This window comes from Oryzias melastigma, linkage group LG20 (assembly GCF_002922805.2).
Source record: "Oryzias melastigma strain HK-1 linkage group LG20, ASM292280v2, whole genome shotgun sequence".
NCBI classification, from domain to species: Eukaryota; Metazoa; Chordata; class Actinopteri; order Beloniformes; family Adrianichthyidae; genus Oryzias; species Oryzias melastigma.
Genome location: NC_050531.1, coordinates 3,062,832 through 3,080,595, shown reverse-complemented (window position 1 = coordinate 3,080,595; position 17,764 = coordinate 3,062,832). Strand labels below are relative to the sequence as shown.

General features: G+C 37.4%; 1 protein-coding gene across 1 annotated transcript in view; it reads right to left on the bottom strand.

Annotated features, from left to right (window-relative positions):
* The window catches only part of LOC112151392 (amyloid beta (A4) precursor protein-binding, family B, member 1 interacting protein), a gene marked incomplete in the record, with an annotated part of 27,602 nt that extends 12,685 nt beyond the window's left edge, over positions 1 to 14,917 (bottom strand). The window contains 6 exon segments of the mRNA XM_024280315.2: positions 2,268 to 2,427; positions 3,343 to 3,420; positions 5,560 to 5,831; positions 7,654 to 7,741; positions 8,039 to 8,098; positions 14,499 to 14,917. Coding sequence (XP_024136083.1) covers positions 2,268 to 2,427; positions 3,343 to 3,420; positions 5,560 to 5,831; positions 7,654 to 7,741; positions 8,039 to 8,098 — 658 coding nt within the window.
* Between the last annotated feature and the right edge of the window lie 2,847 nt (positions 14,918 to 17,764).

Sequence of the window (17,764 nt, the reverse complement as noted above, 5' to 3'; positions counted from 1 at the left end):
CCATTAGGTGAAAACTTTTAATTTGAAATGTAAGAAACTTTTTACTAGTAAAAAAAGAAAAAGGTTTGATGCTTTTTCACATCCAAACTGTAACTATTAGGAGACACCTGAAAAGTTTGAGTTCCCTCATCATTTCAGCCTTTTTTTCTCTTACTTTTTATCCACAGAAAGATCTTTGAATGAGGTGTTTTTTTCTGGTCAGTATGATGGAAAACACACATTTAATTCAAGAGCAAAGCTAAACAATAGAAATCTGTCATTGGATTTAATCAAAAATGGACATTCTTTGTTACTGAGCTCACAAAAATAATTAAAATCCAAGCTGGTTCACGTCATTGCTGCATAGAAAGTTATATAAAAGCCTGATTTGACTTTTATTGCTGCAGGAGGTTAATGGGTTTTCCAGCAGGGTTTCTTAAAACGGTTCAAAATCAATAGAAGTAATTTGTGTGAAGAAACGATGAAGTTGTGTGAGAGCAGATGGTCCGGAGTGCTGAGAGGATGTGATGGAGGTCCTGCCGCTGACGTAAATACAGCTTAAACAGCTCAGACGCAGGATTGAGATCACTCGCCTTCTGTTTCCATCTGACAGCCTGACGGACCGAGTAAATTAAACCCACCTGCCCGCTCCGTTCGACTGAGGGGCGACGGGAGGGTAGGAAGGAGATGGATGAGATGAAGATCGGTGCTTCATTTAGCGTTGCTGCAGAAGCTGCCAGTGAAAACACGGTCCATCATCCGGACCGTGAGAAAAACGTCTCCCGTCCAGCACAAAGTCTGTGTTCGGTTGATAATTCATCTAAAAACAAACTCCGGTCTAAAGCTGCTTCAGCTGTGATGGGATGTTTGTTTCCTATCTGAGTTACTGAAGAAGTAGCAGCATTGATGCTGCTGGTTCGAGTCCCTGTACAACTGGATCACCAAATCTGAAACTGCGCGTCCTTAAAGAAAGATCTCAGAGGATCACCCATGATTACAAGGATAAAAACACAAATGTGGGTCTGAAAAAGTCCAAAACCACAGTTTTTGTTCATGATATTCCGCCTGTTGTCGGCGGTGTAAATAACAAACAATCAGAGGAAATGTCAGGGAAAAAAGCAGCCATGTTTGTAAATCTACCTCCTTATTTAAGATATTGACTGTAGATGAGAACTGGACCGAGTGGCCCCTCTCCAGGAAGTATACCTGCTGGCTCCAAGAAGCTAAAATTCCATAAACTTCTATAGAAAAGTCAATACTACTTTTTCTTAATAATCTGCATTTTTATAAATATTTTTTCTGTAGTTAAAATTATAAACTGACCAATCAGAGGCCTCAATAAAAGTAGGAGGAGCCTGCTGGTCCCCATGTCGTACGTTCCAAACTGGTTATAGCCCGCTGTAAGTGGAAGGGGTGTGGCCTTCCAGCAAGCTCACTCCTGATTGACAAGACTGGTTGTCATAGAAACGATGACTCAGACTGACTTGGACCAATCACTGCCTACTGACAACGCCTGGCTCCAACATGGCGGCGTCCGTATTATGAAAAAAAAACAACTTAAAAAATGACTCCATTTGGTTGGGACCGGAAGTAAAACATTTTCTATGGATGACATCAATGCTAATGCCAAAAATGCTAAATTTTAAATGTGCATTGTTTATATATGTATATATATTTTATATTATATATATATATATAGATATATACTATATCTATATCTATATATTAGATATAGATATAATATATAGATATAGATATAGTATATATATATATATATATATATTTATATATATATACATAATATATGTACAAAATAGTTATATATATATATATATACTACATATATATATACTATATCTATATCTATATATTATATATATATATATATGTATATGTACATATAATATATATACATTATATTATATATATACATATATATGTATATATAATATAATATATATATATTTACATATATACACATATGTATATATGTAAAAAACACACACATATATCTATATATACAGTATGTATATATGTATCATGTATTTAAATACATCAAGTATTTTTGCTTTAATGTCAGGATAGCTCAGGTATATTTTTATCATCAAATTCATATTTTTGTCGGTGTTATAAAACTGAATATTCAGATATATTTATGACAAACATAAACTATTTCTATAGAAATCAGATTCTGACAGAAGTCCGTCTCTTTTGTCTTTTTCTTCCAGAATGAACAGAAACTGGTGAGTTGAGCAATCTTCCCACTTCTCCGCGGCGTGGCGACTCACCGAGCTGCAGCTCGTGGTTGGTCTCGCGCAGACTCCAGTCCACGTTGCAGTCACAGTGAGTCTTCTCGAACAGGTTGTCCAGAACTTCCCGGACAGTTTGCCTCTCGTCCACCATCAGAGTTTTGGAGCTGCCGTCGTTCATCAGCACCTTTACCACCAACTGGGGACAAAACACAACTTTATGCCATTTTTCATGTCAAATTATGATGAAAAAACTTTCAAACTAACTTTATTAACAGCTCCAGCTAAGTTATTAACTTTGTTTCTTTGCTAAATCACTATAATGTGCAGGTAAAGGCAGTTATCAGCGTGTTTTCTTGTATGACAACTTCTGTTCACCGTATAATTATTTCAGCCTCCAGGCTTGTAAGATTCACTGCGTCAGCACTTTTCTCTCCATTTTTTCACTTCTTCTTCTTCGTCATGTTCATGCACTCTCAGTTCTTCAGCCAGACGTGAAAACAAACCCAGATTTTGATTTGCAGAAACGGCTCATTTCTTGGTTTTGGTCATAAAAATACAGATTAAATCAACGTTATCGGTGCAGGATTTGGACCTCGGATCACTCTTGACCTTCGCTGGGAAGTAATCCAGCTTTGACGTGTTGTTGAAGGAAATCTCCTCTCTTATGACTTCCATGTGGATCGGCGCATATTGAAAACATACACAGGAAAGCTGTGAAGTCCAAAGAGCGAGTGCAGCATCATTCAGGAGTCTCTGCGTTCTCTCATCCTGCCAGAGTTATTATTATTACCCCATCAATGAGGACGGTCCATCAAGAACCTATCGAGACCCAAACTTGGCCAAAGTTGGAAGTCATTTATATAAAACGAGCTTATTTTGGGCAAAATTTGAGATCCTGACAGGCAGAAAAACCGCAGTCTTTAAAGTGGCGAGTCACTTTGAAGAAGAGGAACCGTCCACATGTCTCCCATGGAGGAGAAGATGAAAATAACCATCCGTTAATATGATTGATCACCTCCAGAGGAGAGGAAGAGGAAGACAGATCCACACGGCGCTGAAGCAGAAAGGCTGTCTCTACTGCTGTCAGACGATCAGAAGAAAACTGATTTACCTTTTTGACTTTGGCTTCCTTCAGCTTCTCCAGAGCGAGTTTGATCTTTTCTGCCTTTAACTGCGCCTCCAAATCCTCCTAAACGGGAAAAAACAAGAACGCAGCAAAACATGAGCCTTAAATTCTGGGAGATAAAGTTTTGGCTGAACCTCAACTCCAAACCAGATCTAAACATTTCCTTTTATCAGTTTTTATGACAGCATAAAAAAAAACACTTTTACTGAAGCTTCACGATGAGACTAATCAAACTTTTTTTTGGGTTAGGAGAGGCTCTGTGGGACAGGATATCCCTTATATCCATTTAATTTACAACTTTATGATTTGATTTAGTTCAATATTGATTCCTAACTTGTCAATTTTCTATTTACAAGTCAATTTTTGCTTGGCTGCAAAAACAGTTTGTTCAAAACTAATAAAGAAAGTGAAACTTTTCTTGATTAAATTAGAAATGATTACATTAAAAACTAACAAAAAAGGAGAAAAATAAACAAATTCCTCCATCAGATTCAGTTTAAATAGAATTTCACTCTTTCTTATGTCAGGTGAACCAAATCACCTAGAAAATAATGAGTATGAAGCAGTTCTGGTCGTTTTTCGTAAGATTTTCAAAATTCATCTTGATTTAAGGTTTTTTTTAGGTTCTTGTGGGATTTTTTTTACTATTCACAATGTAATGTCTTTATGTTATTTCTTATTAGCCATCTTCAGTTTACAATTGGAAAGGTCACCTACAAATGTTAAAATTTTAGGTGACCTTTGATGGGGCAGTTCGTGTCCGGTACCGCTGATGGACCCGCCCAGTTTGTGCTACGTACCACTTCTGGTACTGGTTCGGGTTTGGTGCCATATTTGGTACCAGGTCCGGTTCTGCGTTCGGTCCCAGTTATGGGTTTGGGTACCGATACTGGGTTAAAGTACCAGTGCACTCCGCGGTACTGGACCGGTTCTGGTTGGGGACCTGTTATTTAATGGGAACCGGCAGCACGTCAAAAAACGACGGGTTGGGGAGACTGATGATGTCATCAAACAGTCTCTTCTCTACCAGTAATCGCCATTTTGGTCCAAATCCATCCGTTCCTCATGACCCCACCTGTTACCTTGCTCTGTGCGAAGTATTGTTTGTGCCAACCTGCCTGCATTACTGAGCGTTTTTTTTATCTGGACCTGATCTTCTGTTTCTGACCCAGCTTTATTCTCTGATTGCTTGACCCTCGCCTGGACTCTGACACTTCTAGTCTCTTTGATGATCCCATACTCGTGATTGACCTCTTCCTGTCTGACTCTGATTTAGCTTTGTGGACTTTTAGCACTGCTTAGCTCCTGTCTGAACTAATAAACCTGCTGTAAGTGGAACACATAGACCCTAAAACAATCCCTTCTGCCATCGTTGTCGCCTTTGACATCCACCAGAATCCACAGCCATATTTGTGAACTGGTCCATTCCATCTGAATTCCCACTACAGTGAATCACACCAGAGTTCACCGAGACGTTAATCATCAGAGAGAACAGCCTCTGCTCAGTCGTCAGGTTTAGGGGTTGTTTTATTGAAAAGAAGATGTCTGTTGCTGATAAAGTTCTAATCTTGAAACTTGTAGCAGTCTTGTTGTTGTCTGTAGTGTTCCAGCTCACATCAGTCACTCCCTCTGGGCTGTCTTATGCTTCTAAATGTCAATCTTGGATCATCTAATGAGCAGTTTGGACTGTAAAAAACACAATCGAGCTGAGATCTGAGTTAATGATAGGCCTCCTGACTACAGTCATCTTATCTGCTGGCACAAGAGGATTCTTTAATTCGATTGTTTAAAACTAAATGAAATATAAATGTACTTTTGCATTTGTGAATCAATGTTTCTGGCTTGTGGAGTGAAAGTGGATCAGACTCTCAGACTGAGTGGAAATCCGGCCCTCGGCCTTCAGGCGTCTGTGGAGCCAACGGTGACGTCGTCCCACAGCTGCGGTTCTCACCTCACAGCGATGAAGTCACAAACTCTGCTAAAGCCATATTCTCCCATCCCTCCCCTCCCAGGTCGATTGATCCCGCCCCCTCGCCTCATGTGTTTAAACCGATCCTCACTTTTCTGCTGATTTTCAATATGAAAATGTTGCTGGAGGCATTTTTCTCTAAAGGTCACAAGGTTTTGATGACTTTGATGATTTTAGCCTGAAATTCTTTAGATCTGGTCCAGGAGGTGAAAAGGTCGCCATTGCCGACTCACCTTTGACGGCTTTACTGACTGAGGCGGGGGGGCTGGCAGGGGGGAGGTGGCGGTGGAGGAGGGCGTGCAGACGCTCGCCGGAGATGCAGGCGAGGTGGGGGCAGCGGCGGCCGGAGCGATCAGGCCTTTCGGTGGAGGCGGCAGGTCGGGTGGGGGCGGCGCCTCCAGGCTCTGTAACTCTGCGGCCAGCTTCTCCTCTGTGGCGTTCAGGTCGGCCATCAGATCAGACATCAGGTCGTCCAGATCTTTGTCCTCCAGCTCATTGAGGGAGGCTGGAGGGAAAAAAATATTTTTTTAGAACTTCAGTTTAGTTTTTATGGGTTTTCTGTAACTCAATACGTATTATGGGGTTTCAAGGCGATGACATCACGGCGAGCGAACTGTAAAAAAATGAATGGGTCAAAAATCGCTTATGGAATCACAAAAAAAGGTTTCAAAATATGGAAACGAGACCAAAACACAGGTGTCGGGATATCCAAAAGAATTTTTGAAATTATTATGGGATGGCCACTCGACCTACAGTTTGGTGGCCATTTTGTACCAAAGTCTAAGATTTTTTCTGGGAAAACAGGAATTTTGTTCCTGCAATTTAATGAAACTTCACAAATATGCCACCAGTGTCATTCTACAACAGGAGTGTCAAACTCAACCGTACAGGGGCCAGAATCCAAAACACACCTTCAGTCACGGCTGAACAGGATAAACATTTATTGAACACTTTAAAACTACATTTTTAAACTTTTAAACATAATTATAAACTAGATATATAGCATTACCTGCAATAATGTTAGTGAAATCCTGTAAGATGAATTTACCCACATAAGATGCTAGTGTTGATAGCTGAAGATGCTAAAGCTGATAGCCTGCTAAAATATGAGCAAAATGCCAAATTAGCCTCAAAAACTAAATAAAACAACTTAGGTTAGCCAAAAGAGCTAGCATGGTGCTAAAAACAAATGGGTAAACTTCAAAATGTAAAGAAAAAAAAAAACTAAAAAAAAAATAATCTTAAATTAGCCAAAACAGCTAACATGTATCTGAAATATTAGCTTAACTCCAACACAGCCTAAAAAACGAAAAAATAAAAAAACAGCCTAAATGAGCCAAATTTGCTAGGATGTAGCGAAAAAAAAATCTTAGTAAAAGCTTTTTTTTATTTTAAAACTGTTACTTTTTAGCATAATTAGGAATAATAAAAAGACAGGAATATTATTCCAGAATAAACCAATTTAAACATTCAATTATTTTCAATATTCTGCTATCCATAAAAGTATTTTTTGTTTCAAAATCTGAGATTTGATGATTTTCAACTCCGGGTAAATTGTTCAGTCTACAACCACCACAAAAGTTTCAATGACCTCTGACCTTGGAAAGAGCCCACCATCTTACATTAAAATAAAGCCCCGTTAGGACAAGCTATAAACACAAACTCTTCCTTAGGTTTTTCACTGATCAATGATCTTAACTTTCTATTGAAAAAGTGACGTGTCATTTTTTTTACATTTCATTTTGATTTCTGGAATTTGTCGTTTTGAGAAACATTTTTTTTTATTTCCTTAAGATTTTGTTTTTGTTTTAATTTTGCATTTATTTCCAAAATGTAATAGTTCCTTTTATTTATTACGATTGTTTTCAATGTGGTTGTAATCTTTTTAATGTTTTTGCATTTAATTTGTGAGTGTGTGTTTGGCACTTCAGGGCCACCGTACAAATTAGAAACACTTCTGTGAGAAGGTTGAATTCTTTCAGTCTGATTCAAACTTTGCGCCTCCAAATTAACCTCATTTCAAGTGAAAACTGCTGCTTATGAAAACTTTTTACTCAAATGTTTTGTTTCCAACTGTTGCATCCTAGTGAAACAACACAAACAGGAAAAATAAACAATTCATACACGAATATTTGAGGCTTTCTGAGCTTCAAAATGGTCCAAATCAGAGTAAAAGGAAAGATATTTTTAACTTTAACAACTTTTGTCTCGTTTGATATAAAGTTTAATTTAAAACATGTATTTCCTGCTTTCTGCTCTTGCAAAACAGAGGAAATTGCACAGTCCTGTGATTGTGCAAAAGCTCCACAAAGCCACTCGTCTCTCACCATTCAAGTCTGAGAAGCCGATGGAGAAGTTGACCTCCTTGGTGGATGTGGGGGGGTCTGCAGCGGGCGCCGCTTCCTGCCCGAGACTCTGCAGAGGAAAGGGGGGAAAGTTAGGAAGAAGGATGAGTTTCTGTCCGAGTCTAGAGCGGGGACGATCAATAAAACGCTCGGAGGGGTTTATTTATCTTTGTCATCTGTTGTTCAATGTTCATCTTCATAATCTACTTTTTATAAACAAGTTTAAGTGTTCAGATCAACCTCAATTAGCAATCTTTTCCTGATTTTCTCACCAAAAACAAAAGAAATCAAACTTTCTGAGATCAAGAAGCAGCAAAAATCATAAATAAAAAAAATGTAAATCTTGTGGAATAATGTGCAGACTCACCTGAGTGAGGAGGTTCATCTCCCCCAGCAGGTCGCTGAACATGGCGTCGATATCCTCCATCTGGAGAATGAAACAACAAAAACGCTGCATCAGCAAAAAATGATAATTTCATGCAAACTTCCCTTCAAAATAAAGGAAAAACAATAAAAATGTAGAAAAAACAAGGGAAATTTAAGGTAATTTATGCATCAGAGGAGACTCAAACGTTATATAAAGATCAGCCTGTAGATCTCTAATGAAATTTAAAACAGTCTTGACAAATTAATCAGTCATTTGAACCAATTTATTACAAAATTCCTGAACAAAAATATTTTTGGAATCAAAAAACGTTTATTTTCTTTCTTATCAACCACTGTGTGTGTTTGTGATCTTATGAAGTTAGTTACACACTCAAAATAAATGTAAAAATATAAACTAAAAGGAGGAAAGTTTCCTTTTAAAGGGTCACAGGGTTCAGGATTGAGAGAAACATCAGCTGCAGAGCAGGAAGAGGACTTCCAGTGGTTCCTGCAGAAATTGTTGTGGTTTTGATAAATGTTCAGGAAATATTTAACAAAAAAAAAATAAAACAACAATTGTATTTTTTGTGCGGTGAGACACGACAGCGACTCTTTGCTCAGCAGAAATCTGTTCCCTGAGGTGACACAATCTTGCAGAACATGTCAGGCCCGGGCTGAGGGAGGACAGGTATGCACGCCTCCAGGTATTCCAGCTCTGTCGCAGCTTGCCCCGCCGCGCTGATATGAAAATTTTATTTTTCAGATTAAACAAAGAACTTTTCCTTTTTTAAAGTCATTCGGAGTTAAAACGTGAACACCCGTTTGGCGTCGGCCGGTACTGCATTTTAGGTCAAGCTGAAATACTGTTTCCTGTCCTTATTGTTTTTATCTGTTTCTGCAAAAAAAAAAAAAAAAGTTGTGGGTGTGAAGATGAATATCTTGATACATGGTTACATAATCACATCATAAATGGGTTTGAAATACTATTTTGGTGTTTTGGAATTAAAATTTTACATCACCTGCAGGTTTGACCATTTTTCGACCAAATATATGGAGTAACTTTTATGCCACCATATTGCACAAAAAACGTGACAATATTTTTTGAAAGCAAAAAATGCAAAAAATGTTTTTAAAAAATAGTTTGCAAATGCAAATATCTTTTTTGAATTAAGAAATAATTTCCAAACTTAAAAATTTTTTTCAAAGCAAAAAAAAAAGAGTTAACAAATTGAACAAAAATTTTGGAAAGCAAAAAAAAAGTTTGAGAACGCAAAAAGTATTTTTGAAAGTAAAAAAAGTTTAAAATCGCAAAAAAATATTTTGCAAGTAAAAAAAGTTTGACATTGCAAAAATATTTATTGAAAGCAATAAATAAATAAATAAAGCTTCCAAACTCAAAAACTTTTTTGAAATAAAAAAAGTTTGCAAAATTAAAAAAATATTTTTTGAAAGCAAAAAAAGAGTTTGCAAATTGAACAAAATTTTTGGAAAGCAAAAAAAAGTTTGAGAATGCAAAAGTATTTTTGAAAGTAAAAAAAGTTTGAAATCGCAAAAAAATATTTTTGAAAGTAAACAAAGTTTGAAATTGCAAAAATATTTATTGAAAGCAAAAAATAAATAAATAAAGCTTACAAACCCAAAAACCTTTTTGAAACAAAAAAGTTTGCAAACTCAAATATATTTATTGAAAGCAAAGAAAAATGTTTTATTAGCTTTCAACAAATATTTTTGCTTTTGCAAACTTTATTTTTATTTTTTGTTTTTAATAAATATGTTTGTGTTTGCAAACGTTTTTGTTTTTTTAAAGCATATGTTTGCGTTTGTAAACACAAAAATATTTATTAAAAGCAACAAATAAAAAATAAAGTTTGCAAAAGCAAAACTATTTATTGAAAGCAAATAAAAATGTGCAAACTCTAAAATATTTTTAATAGCAAAAAAAAGTTTTTTATAGAAAAAAAAACTTCACAAATGCCATAAAATAGAAAGTTTGTTTGCAAGTTAGAAATTGTTGATCTCAAAACTGAGTTTTGATTGCAATATTGTGGCACAAAAGTCACTCCATACTAGAGCTGCTTAAAGAGGCGCTGGGTTCTGCCAAATAGTGGTCGGGGTTTAGATAGAAAATAAAAGTAGGATGCTGAAGGACACTCATAAATAATTCATTAAATATTGTTTTGTCAGCATTTTTAAATCAATTTTTGCTACATCCTAGTAATCATCAATCTTGATAGACAAACATTTTGCTAACAAAAGTTTTTAACAAAATGTTTGTGTATTTTGGGTTTCCAACACGTCCGTCAGCAGTGTTCTTCAGTTGCTACGCCCTTTGAAACCTCAGACTCCGCCTAGCTTGTTTAACTCGCAGAGTAAAGTGACAGTAGATGACTGCGTAACCCTTTCTTCATGTTTCCTCTGCTGCATATCATACAGACGTGTGAGTCTGGGTGCTTCACTCCACACAGATCAGAATCTGCAGGAAGTCGTTCAGAAGGTGTAGACAGGTAATCCGGTTCAATTCCAGACACTGTTCTGACATCCCAACAGATGAGAATCTGATCTCCTCCTGATCAAATTCTATTTATGTTGATATGTTTGTCTTTTTATTGCAGGAGGGCCAGAGCCCCGCCTCCTCTGCCGTTTGAAGGAGACCCATGTAGGAGGAAGTGGTTAAAGTAACTTCCTGGCACACTCTGTGGTGAGCTGCCTCAGAAAAAAGGTGTCAACAACCACTTGCAAATATAAATGGGTGCTGCTTCCTATGCTAACACTTAGATAAGAGGCAGAATTTGACCATTTGGAAGGATTTTATTATGTTAGCATAATTTCCAACTTCACAATGCAGATCTAAAGCGTCCCTGCTGCAGACACGGGAAGAGTCGACCACTTTTTAGAGATCAGGTGAAGACCTGTAAGCCGCTTCATGGTCAGTCATTTCCACAAGAATGATGATGAAAATATCTGCAGATGTGGGTAAACATGACCCAATCATGAGCGCGCTTCCTCTTTAAAATCGCAGTAACCCTGAGCAGAGGGGAAAATACACTTTATTTCCGCTAAGCATCTGAACAGGCGTGTCGTGTTTTCATGAGGAGACCCACAAAACAAAAAAGCGTGAAGTATCAGCCCACGGATCAGAAATGATGACCAGTTCGCTCTCAGATGATGATGTGTCATTAACTCCAAACAAGTTCTAGACTGAAGAACTCAGATGTTGTTTCTACAATTCTTCTTTCTCACTGCGGACTTTGAGCCAAAATATCACCCCCATTACAAACGACCAAAATTTGTACACACCTGGTCCTGAAAATGACCCCTCCCCCAAAAAAAGATGCGGGAGAAACCATCAAAAATCATCTCAATATATACACATAGACATATTTAGACATAGACATATTTATATATATATATATATGTACACACAAATACATATACTTGTGTGTGTATATATACATGTGGGTGAATGGGTCTGTGACTGTGAAGCGCTTTGAGCCTTCGAAGTTAGGTACTAAGCGCTATACAAGTTCATGACATTTACCATATATATATATATATATATGTATATATATATATATTAGAGCTGTCAGGCGATTAAAAATTTTAATCGCGATTAATCGCATTGTCCATAGTTAACTTGCGATATTAATATGTGGCCTTTTTTAAAGAAAAAAATGTGTGCTTTGTGAAATTTAGTAGTTCTACATTAATTATGAAAACAAGAATGACAAAATTAATAGTTTTCATCAGAAATACTTTATTTTGTATCATTGTATTGAGATAAACTTTCTTAACAATAAAAGGCTGTAACATAAAATGCCTAACAAAAGCCCAAGTGCAAGTGAAGGGCATTTTAAATTCTAAACTTCAATCAACGTTCAGTAAAATAAAATAAAAAACATCAAAAATAAAATTTCCATAACACTTTCATGTTCATTTTTTGTCAGGACCAAATCTTTTCCTCCTCTGCTGAACTACAGTAATAAATGAAATAGAGATTTATCATTTCCAATGAACTTTTGTTTTTTAAAACATTAAAGACTGAGAAAAGCGGGATACACTGTGGATAGTCTGACAGTCTGTTACTGCCGCCGCGTTCTCTGGCTGCAGCTCGATGCAGCGACGTGTCCAGCGGAGCTCACGCCATGAATATGCCGGCAGACAGACCGCTATGCTGGGGCTGGATCACGCTTAAACCTCCAGAACATTTAAAACGTCCCCCGGTGAGCTTGCTGTTCGGAACGCCGGGGGTGCGCAGCTCTCGGGACGCCGCGCCGGACGCGAGCTGGTACCACCAGACTTGGTACTGGACGCGAACCGGAGCCGGGTTAGAGTGAGGGAGCTCTCCAGGTCCTAGCGCCGGCCGGTTTTAGCTCGCAGCTCGGTGTTTGGAGACCCGCCCGTGATCTAGTGAGAGCAGCCGGTGAGTTAGAGGGCGGGACGCCCGCGCGCCGGTATGGAAAGGCACGTATGAGAAAGTCCGCGATTAATGCGTCAAAATAAATTGTCGGCGTCAAGCACATGTCGGATTAATGCGTTTTTAACGCGACAAATCTGATAGCCCAAATATATATATATATATGTATATATATATTCAAAAATCCATGGACAAAACCAAAACACAAAAGAATTGGACGGGATGGCCACAGGAACTACGACTTGGCAAAATGTGAAATTTGTCAATTTTCACATTTTCTCACAAAAAGGGAAAAAAAACTTTTATCTAAACTATTTTACAGATATACCTCCAGGTTAAGTCTAAGACCAAAAAGACATTGACCTTTGACCTCTTAAGTTTTCCAAAAAATTAACTTTAATACCAAATGAAATATGAAACATTCCAAACTCCTTGACCATCATAGGGAGATACTTGTAAAAAAAACATTTTAATACATTTTTTTGTTTACAACGACGTTTGCGTGGCAACATAGCAAAAGTGGCGTTCTATGTTGCTCGCATAGTTTTCATAATTGAAAAAAATGAATGAATTCTAGCCTCAAGCCAAATGACACAGTATGACATATGACTATACTAGGAATGTGGGTGTGGTTAATAAAACATCTTTATTGCCAAGGAAATACAAAAAAATACTTTTGGCAATTCTTCTAAAAATGACACAGATCTGTTTGTCCCCCCCAGGGTATTAAAAAATAAAATGGTTGCTATGGAAATAAAACCAACAGAAAAGCCGCCATTTTGAAAAATATATTTTCAAATATATCAAATATATTTTCATTAATTGGTCCGCACAGCTTGACCGTAATGGTTGAGGCAAAAGGGAGCAGCAGGGAAGAAATTGATTCGGTGATATATCACAATATTTCATTTGGTGGTACTTTAAAAATGCTGACAAGGCGATATTTAATTAACAAGTTATGATCGTTCTTCAGTGTCTTACTTTTGTTTTCCAACTAAACCCCAAAACAACAACAAGATCTCACGAGAACCACCTTGTGTAAATGTTTTTGTTGTTATGAGACATGTACTTTTGATTTGGTATGGGTACCGAAAAGTTAAAAAATTATGCTGGTACAACGTTGGGATACACCTGTTGGCCACACAACACTTTAATTTATCTCATATCTGGAGCAAATGATGATAATTATTTAGGATGCAGGAGCTGATATGTTATGACATGTACATATATTTATAAGCTCTGATAAAAACTTTAGTCCCTTAAAATGAGAAACAGGTGAATTAAAGCTGATCTAAGCTCTGAATTTTAAAGCAAAGACAACAAACTCCTTCAGAATAAAGAGAAGTGTCACAGAATCGTCATCTCAGTCAGTAAAGCTGCGACTTCAGAGAGTAATTCCGTTAGTGCTTGTTATGCAACTGACGGGGGAGTTGATGCAAAACAGACTTCTGCAAAAAAAAAAAAAAAAAAAAAACCTTCAGTCGTTCCAGAATCAGATACTTGAGTTGCAGACACGTGTGTACAGAAGTGGACGTGCTTCGTTGCACAGCAAAAAAGAAAGCGCCGGAGGACAAAGAAAGGCTAACCGTTAGGAGAAAACAATGGTTTAAATCTAAACTTGAAACCGTGAGTCTTGAGTCACTTGAAGGAAGAAGAGCAGTTTTCCCTCCAGCATGTGAATGGAGATTGTGTCAGATGACGAGTTATTGCTTAATGGAAAACACCCATCAACAAGTCCGAGTTCATCTTCGTTTGTACAAAAATTCTCATTTTAGTCCATTTTGGGGGGTTTACTCTGAAAATCCACAAACACTTCCTGGTTTTAATTTGATGTTTTGTCAAAATGTTGAAACAGTTGAAATACATTTAAACAGTAAAACCTTTTAACTCTTTCAGATAGATTGAGACACTAAAACTCGCTTAACTTTTTGCTGTTAAAGCTCAAAATATGAGTCTTTCTGTGTCCTGTGTGTTTCTGATCTTCTCAATGTGGCTCCAGAAGCTGCTGTAGATGTTTACCGTTAAGTCCAGGTAAAGACTGACTCACCTTTCTTTTCTTTTTTTCAGTGTCAGTCCTCTTCTCAGCGGTAAGTGTCAAAGTAAAAGCGTCCTAAACATCTGCTCCTCGTTGAGTTCTTCCTCTCTGATGAAGCTCGGTGACTCAAAGATTCGTCTTGATGTTGAGTGCATCTGGTCGTCTTCCTTCTCGATGCGGAAGTTCAGGTCCAGGCGTGTCGCTGCATTCCTGCCGAACACTTTCACAACACTCTTGTCTGGGCAACAGCCCTCAACTCCCCCCAACTGCAACCTCAACAGGCGTCCTTATCAGTGGCTGCAGGAGAAGAACGCTGAAGGAACGAAGAAGCAAAGGTCTGAATCAGCGGGAGGAGAGTGTGAGGCAGGTTAATGATTCTCCTGACAGCTGTGGAGCTCCACTGATTCATGTCCCTCAGACGGATGTGGCGTCACAATAGTAGAAGATCAACAATGATTAAAAACGGCTGATTTTGTGAAACAATGGCTGCTCTCATCTGAATACGTTTGCATTTCTGCTCGAGTCAGTCGGGAAGGCCGAACCCAGATCTGACTGAATCCTGCAGAAGGTTTAGCAGAATTCTACCAAAGGTAGCTATGAACCTTTCATCTGGACCAGGGGCGTCAAACTCAATCGCTCAAGAGGCCAAAATCCAAAACACACCTTAGGTCGAGGATCGAACAGGATAAACATTTACTGAACACTCTAAAACTACATTTTTAAAACTTTAAAAACATAACTTTTTAAGATAATTATGAACTAGATATATAATGCTAGTGTGAATGCTGTAAGGTGAATTTGGCCACTGAAGTTGCTAGTGCTGATAGCTGAAGATGCTGAAAATTGAAAGCTGAAAACGCTAAAGCTGATAGTCAGCTAAAATATTAGCTAAATGACAATTAGACTAAGAAAAATATATAAAAAAAACTTAGGTTAGCCAAAACAGCTAGCAAGTCGCTGAAAAAATAGCTAAACTTCAAAATAACCTAAATAACAAAAAAAGGCTAAATTAGCCAAAACAGCTAGCATGTAAATATTAGCCTAATTCCAAAAAAGCCTGAAAAACTGAATAAAGGGTAAATTATCCAAAACAGCTAGTATAGCTGAAATATTGGATAAATCCAAAATAGCCCTAAAAAATCTTAGTAAATATAGTCCAAAAAGCTGCAGAATGTCAATTTTTAAACTTTAAAACTGTAACTTTTTAACATAATTACAAATAATAAAAGGCAGGAATATTATTCCAGAATAAATCGACTTAAATCTTAACTTTCAATATTTTACTCTCCATAAAAATATATTTTTTCAAAATTATACAAGTTAGAAATAAGCGAAAGATAACATTGGAACATTAATAACAATAATTACCCGGAGGGCCGGATCCGGCCCCCGGGCCTCGACTTTGACACATGATCTAGACGTTCTCCTCCTAAAGCTCCAGCAGAAACTTCCAAGCCCTTCATGACCTGTGCGTTTGAGGCCCCGCCTCCCTCATTTACGCCCTTTTCTGACAAACAGGTGGACGCCAAAGTCTGATGAACGGTTCTGGATCTTAACAGCCGGCGAGTGTCTGCTGAAGCTCCAACGATTTGGTTCAGATTGAAAAGATTTTAATAAAAATAAAAAAGAGAAGAAGAAGAAGAAGATCTCAGAGAACGGCAGAAACTATAACAATAAATCATCAAAGGGGACAGACAGCGACCAAACCAGAACTTTAGAACCAAAACATGTAGTGATGATTGTGAAAGTCCTGCTGGAGAGCTGCAGCGCCCTCTGTGTGTCATCTGCTGTACTGAACCTCATCCAGACTGATTCACATCTGTAAACAATCAGAAATAACATGAAGTCATATAATAAATGCTGTTATTTTTCCATCTGACTTTTGTTCCACTTTTGTCAAAAGTTCATAAACTTCCTTTATTTGTCATTTATGTCATTTAGAAAAATGGAAACAGAAAAAAAAAGTTTAAAGTTGAATTATTTTAACACTAAATCCACTTCTGTTTCATGGAAGCATTAAAGATTAATCTGTATTTTTCTGTATATTTATCTTCAGATGTATATTTATTTATACATATTTTTTTTTATCTTCTATTCATTTATTTTTGTTTTACTTTTTTTTACACCTCTTTATTTACCTTGACATGTTTGAACATGTTAGCATTGGAAGTAAATTCCTTGAATATATACGGTACTTGGCCAATAAAGCTGATTCTGATCTTCAGGAGAATTTTCTTTTGTAAATCTATGCTTAAAAAATATGAATTCATGATTTAGTGTCAAAACAAAAAAATAAAACCTGACCCATCTGGCACAAAATGTCCATCAGAAAACTTATAGCTCCGTCTATTGTAGATCTCTACTAGATACACATCTAATCTTTGTATATTTGTAGATATTTATTAAAATACATGTTTTTAAACAACTCAGAGATAAAATATAAACTGATTTTACATCCATTCATTTTCAGAACCGACTGATTCACTCTCAGGGTCATCAGGCTGCTGGAGCCTATCCTAGCTGCTGTTGGGCCAAAGGTGGAGTACACCCAGAACAGGCCACCAGGCTGCTGGAGCCTATAGCTGGTGCAACCTGAACGGGTTGCCAGTCTTTTTACAGGATAACAAACTCACATGACCACCTACAGACAGTTTAAGACTCATTTCTACTGAGCGGTCCGGTTCGATCCGGTATTTTGAGCTTTTCTACTGTAAAATGGACCTATTAACTGTTCCGCTCCCATCTGTTATAGGTCCATATACGGAACAGTTGGGGCGGAGCCACTGTAGCCACCCGCTGATTGGCAGAATAAGATAACGACATTAAACACAATCTAACACAAGAGGCTTTCAGCTTGTATCTGTTTGCTCAGCTGTTGGACTAGTTAAAAAAATAATAATAATAAAACACCAATATAGAGCTAATTTAAGCTAACGTTTTTAACGGCAGTATTCCAATTTCGGTAATCTTCTCTCAAACATCATTAAATTTCTGTTCTACACGATGTACCAAAAGATTGTTACTTTTCTAGTTGTTGACACGCTAGCGGTCTATGCCACACACACGCTAGCGGTCTATGCCACACATGCGCCGTGAAAACAAACCGCTTAGTGGAAGTCAGGCTTAACTGCGAGGAAACGGTCGCCAGAATTAACTGGACCGTATCACTCCTTAAAAAAATCAATCAATTCTGCGATTTATCGCGATATTTCATTTGGCGATACTTGTTTAAAATGCTGACAAGATGATATTTAATTATCTATGTGTCCTTCAGCATC